Raw genomic sequence first — 5657 nt, forward strand, 5'->3', positions numbered from 1 at the left:
TGTGTTTCCTGCTGCTATTGTTCCTATCAGTGGTCCAAAGGACAGCCCTATTCATTTTGTTAATTTGCAACAATATCATTAAACAATTACCTCGTGTTTTAAAAAATAAAAAAAAACTACTGTTGATTTTTTGCTGATTTATTGAGCATAAACTATTTTTTTTTTAACTCACCAATGGGAAAATTCCAAGATGAGATTATGAGGACAAGACCAAGAGGCTCTGGAACAATTTCTGCATATGAGAGGACTGCAACTGCTGGCAATTTCGCCTATTATATGAATTAATCAACCATGTGAAAGAAAGTTTTTACATTTTGTATGATTTAGGCTTTTTTTTGCCTAAAACATATATCGACTTGAGAAGAAAGATTTTTTTGCTTGAACAGAAATTAATTATGTACCTTTTTGCTTGACATCCATTCTTTCAAATTTTGCAGAGCAAAATTAATAGATTTCTGTAAGACTCCTATCTGTAGAAGAACGCCAATAGTAATAATAATAATAATAATAATAATAACAAACAAATATGTGAAATATATTCTTCTATGAACCTGATTGAGTGATTTTTAAGTAAATTTATTTAACAGATTAAAAAATTAATTGACATTTTGCTTATAACTCTAGTATGCCATTTTAGAATACTAAGTACAATAACATTGTTTGGCGCACTACCCTCCAAATTGAATGATTTGGAGGGTAGCAGTTCGAACCCCCACAAACGTATTGTGAGGATAATTCATTTCTTAATTATAATGAATAATTAAGTAAATGTAATTTTCTCCCTTATCAAGTATGAGTGGAGTAGACATCTCTCGAATATTAATAAAAGTTAAAAATATGGGTAGAGTTCTATATGAATTGATGTAAACAAATCTTAATAATAGTTTGATTTATAAATATTAGGTTATAAATTTATGTAATATAAGCTGTAGTTTGGGTAATAATCTCATGTAATAAAAAAAATTATTGTTTGGGATCGATGAGAAAGAAACATTCCAATTGCCTTTTTTGGGAAAGCAAATGATAAGTGGGGGTGTGTGTGTTTGTCCAAATATAGTTTTAGGTGCTTTTAGAGAACAAAAACCAATAGTAAATTAATTAATTACCTCATCTCTAAAAGCCTCAACATGATGCTTTCCCAAATCTTGATTAAGAGCTCTATAGATATCTCTTTCTTTCTCCTTCAAAAAAGCCTTTAATCTTTGAAGCTGAAGCTTTCTCCATGAAGCTTCTTTCGTTTTCCCACTTCTGTAATATTCTCTCATATCTTGAAGATCCCTCTCCAAATTCATTCTCTCTCACAATTTTTTTTTCTTTTTGCACTTTAATTTTTATTGCTTTCTCTTCAACAAAAGTTCTGAATATATAGTGTTTTTTATTCAACTACTAGCCTTAACACTGTTCCATTAAAGCTGCCTCTTGATCAATCAAATTTTTATGATATGTGACCTTTCAAACAAATTTACTCAAATTTTTTATGATGTGTGTGGGTATGATGGCGTTGCATGGTCCACGAGTGATTCAAAAGAATTAATTGCAGCAAGATTTAGTTGAAGATATAAAAGTTAATAAATAAAATAGTCAAGAAGTCAGAGATGCCCAACGCTCGCCCTGCACCTCACAGTAAAGATGTCCAATGGGCTGACGGCATATGGCACGATATGGATACGGCACGTGTTTGTATAGTATGGTTTGGTAGATATATTTTAGTAGGGCACATAGCATGGCACATATGTAAGTTGGACTGGACTAAAAATTTTAGGCACGTAAATTTTAAAAGTATGTAAAATTAAAGATAGGTTAAAGCACGACATATAAAAAGACTTGTAATAAATACGTTTCATTAGGGGGTTAACATGCTGTCCGTGAGTCATAATAGTGTGTGGGACAAAATATATTAAAGTAAGATTTTTAATAAAAGTAAAATTAAAATTTTATAATTTTACAAATAACTTGAATTTAAATATTTAATATAGTTTATTAACTTAAGTTTTTTAAATCCGTTTAATTCTTAATTTACGAAAATACTCTAATTATTTTATGTTTATAATTTATTAAATAAATAGATGATATAATGATTTTAATAAAAAAAATATAAATATTGTGATTTTATAAATGTATGCACTAATGTTATTATGAACTATGATCTACGATTCTATATAAGTTTAAGTTAACAATTAAGTTAACCCTTATGAAAAATTTCTTAGTATTGTTATTATTAAGTTTTACAAAAGAATTCTAATATCGTAATATATAACTTAGTAGTTAATATTACATTCTATTACAATTATGAGTTTTTTTTTATTACTGAATATGTACTTGATTTTTAAGCTTTTGATTATATTAAATTTGATTAAAAGCACGTAGACCTTAGAAAAAATACACGGGCTTAAAAAAAACAAGTTAATAGCTTGACATACCCTCTTAAAGAATTAAAAAAAAAAGAAAAAAAACTTATCAGATTTTTTTTCTTAGGGAGTATGACTTTTCCATTCCTAAGAACTGATTAATTATACCGCTTGGTTCTCAAAAAAAAAAATTATTATTTTATATTTTTGTGTCAAAAAACTAAAAACAGAAGTACTGCTTAAGATTATATCGGAGACATGTATGATAATAATAACTCAAGGAGGAAAAAAAAGGGGTGAATTACTTACAAATTATCTTCGTCCATTGAGCCACCGTAAAGAATAGAATCCTTGACATTAGTAGGATCACACAGAAGATTCGTCAGTCTTGAAAAATCTTGCTGATTGATTATTCTAGCAACGCTAGCTGTTTGTTTCCATAGGGTTTTCACCAAACATTTTCTTGATATGAACCTTCATTAATTCCACCTAATTAAAAAAGAAAAGAAATCTTTTCAATATATTGTTCTGCTTCAAATAATACACTTATTAAATAAATATATAAATAACGTGCTGCAAATTTAAAAATAAAAATAAAACGTTTATAACGAACTTTGATAAATTCATACCAAAGTGAGAGTAAATGCTTCTTCCACAAGAACATAATCAATTGCTATGCATGCTTGGCCAGCGCGGGCTCCAAATTTTGACAACAACAATTCTCTTTGCGGCAGCCTTGTGTAAAGAAAATTTAAAAAAAAAATCAATTATATATCAACACTAGGCAGTAAAATCCCATAAAATAATAATCTCGTGACAGTTAATTGTTTTATTTACAGGGATTTGTATGTATAAAATTATTAGTTTATCGAAATATTTGCATCCCCGTCTGTTTTTCCTGGGAGCGAATTTTTTTAAAGGCTCTGAATACAAAGATTAAGAACTTCAGTAACACTAGAAATCTCAGTAAATATTTGGGTGTCAACTTGATTTCTAACTTATGCGGTGGTTTTTGAACTTTTACCATTTACTCCATATTGTTTTCAAAATACTTTATAACTCTCTAACGTCGAAACTTTCACTATTAAATTATAGAAGAATAGGTAAATGGCAAAGCTTAAAAAATGTAGGAGGAAAAGTGTCGATTTTTCATTTAATATATATTTGCTGGAAATAACATTTAAATTAGAAATATACCAAGTAGATGTAAGAGTACTGTCACGAACTGCTGGCATTTACCACCCAACTCTAGAGTAAGATGCTGCTGACATTACCATTCTCTCCACTCTTCGACCACCTACCAATATTTGTTTTTAATGCCAAAATGGAATTAAAATTAAATTATTTCAATGTCACATACATACGTGTGTATGTACATGAAAAAGATGTAAACTGGAATTATCGTACATAGTGCTAAAAATCTAAGTAGAGAAAATAAATGCCACTTAATTTTATCTAAAATAATAAGAGTAGTATTAGGTGTAAAGAAGCACGAAAGAATTTTATCCTCTCTCTCTCTATCCACTCACTCTCTCTCTACTATTTTCTTTTTTATTTCTCTCGTCTTGCTCTCATTCTTTTTTTCACCAAACATTTTCCAAATAATAAAGGGGTTTTGAAAAGTGTCTACATCAGTATTCATTTTATAGTAGGGCCACATGACATGAACGTATTATATGCTTGCATGCGTTTAAACAGGATCTTGCCCCTTTTCTGATGCCAAATTTGCTCACCAACAGCAGGGCCACCCTCAATAACTCTGAAAGCTTTAGTGTCGAGGTATGTGGGAATGCCATTTTCTAGCAAAGAAGAAGAAGCAGGAGCCAACTCTGAGGGTTTCAAACCATTATGTTTCCTGCTGCTGTTGCTCCTATCAATAGATCCGAGGACACAACTATTATTTTGTTAATTTGCAACCAAGTTATTAAAAAACTTAATTGAAGAATATCTCTTTTTAATTATTTTTTTTCTGATTTGGTATTGAACATGAATTAAATTTTCTCTCCAAAGGGTAAATTCCAAGATGAGATTATGAGGACAAGGCCAAGAGGCTCTGGCACAATTTCTGCAGACGAGAGAAGTGCAATTGCTGGCGGCATGGCCTATCAAATATCAATGAATTAGTCCTAATTTGTAATAAAGGACATTTTTAATAAATGAAAAATGGGAATTTTTTTTTTTAAAGAAAAGGGACAAATTTAGGAATACCTTTTTGCTTGACATCCATTCTTCTAAATTTTGCAGAGCATAATTAATGGATTTAATTAAAACACCTATATGCACAAGTACACACCACGTTATCCGTGCACCATCAAATAAATTAAATTTTGAACATAAGTACGCTTCCATTACGAAGCTTTTCTGGTGCTTTACAAAAAAGAAAAAAAAAAAATTGAACATAAGTACACTTTCAGGTTTGATAAGTAGTTTTAAATTTTTTTACTGACCATCTGAATTTAAATTCAGAAAAAAAAATGATTAAACAAAATTGAACTTTACCCCCAACTGGTATAATGAAATAAACGATAATTAACATCAATAAAGCTATAACTTAAATTACCACCTCATCTCTAAATGTCTCAACATGACGTTTTCCCATGCAAGTCTAAATGAAGAGCTATAAAGATCTCTCGGGCTCTCTCTGTCAGAAAAGCCCTCAATTTCTGAAGCTGAAGCTTTCTCCAAGCAGCTCCTTTAGTTTTTTCCAGTCCTGCAATATTCTCTCATTTCTTTTAAATCCCTCTCAAATTCTTTCACAATAGTCTCCTCCATTTCTTCTACTTCTTCACCAATTCTTTCATTTTTCTTCAACAAAGTTTCAGAATATATATAAGCAAGTCGCCACTTTAATTAATGAGGTGGGTTCGATTAACGGGAGTATACCTGCTTCTTCATTGTGCACGACGGATGTATCATGTTCCACGTGTTGTGTTACCATTGATATTAACTACATGCGTATAATTAATTTCCTATATAAACTCATTTTCGTATGTAATTATTGAACACGTGTCAGCATGAAATTTCCTTTATCACCTAAGAAAATCAAAGCTATTATAACAGGACCTGGAATCAATCTGTCTTGACTCTTGATAAATATGATATTGTGTTTGCATCGAGTAAAATGGTATACACATTTGCTTTGGTCATAGTCAAAAACTAGTTTAAAAGCTAGTTTAAGAGTTCAAAGCGGCCTTTGCTGACTATTTGGGATTGTCTCATTCACAACCTCCACTACCTCTATTATGCATAGACCAGTCTTTTTTGGTAGATACTTGTTAATGCGAGTCTATTCATGGGTGAGTGTAAATC

General features: G+C 30.4%; 1 protein-coding gene and 1 pseudogene across 1 annotated transcript in view; both read right to left on the minus strand.

Moving 5' to 3' along the window:
* Window positions 1–1292, minus strand: part of LOC112101170 (aldehyde dehydrogenase family 3 member F1-like) — a 5922-nt gene extending 4630 nt beyond the window's left edge. Inside the window, exons 1-4 of the mRNA XM_024191742.1 lie at window positions 1107–1292; window positions 402–470; window positions 173–269; window positions 1–47 (exon numbers count right to left, since the gene is read on the minus strand). The exon at window positions 1–47 is cut by the window's left edge and continues 7 nt beyond it. Coding sequence (XP_024047510.1) covers window positions 1–47; window positions 173–269; window positions 402–470; window positions 1107–1292 — 399 coding nt within the window. The remainder of the gene's footprint in view (window positions 48–172; window positions 270–401; window positions 471–1106) is intronic.
* A 1361-nt stretch (window positions 1293–2653) lies between these two features.
* Window positions 2654–5120, minus strand: LOC112100846 (annotated as a pseudogene).
* Between the last annotated feature and the right edge of the window lie 537 nt (window positions 5121–5657).

Source organism: Citrus clementina, unplaced genomic scaffold (assembly GCF_000493195.1).
Source record: "Citrus clementina cultivar Clemenules unplaced genomic scaffold, Citrus_clementina_v1.0 scaffold_2, whole genome shotgun sequence".
In the NCBI taxonomy this organism is placed as follows: domain Eukaryota; kingdom Viridiplantae; phylum Streptophyta; class Magnoliopsida; order Sapindales; family Rutaceae; genus Citrus; species Citrus x clementina.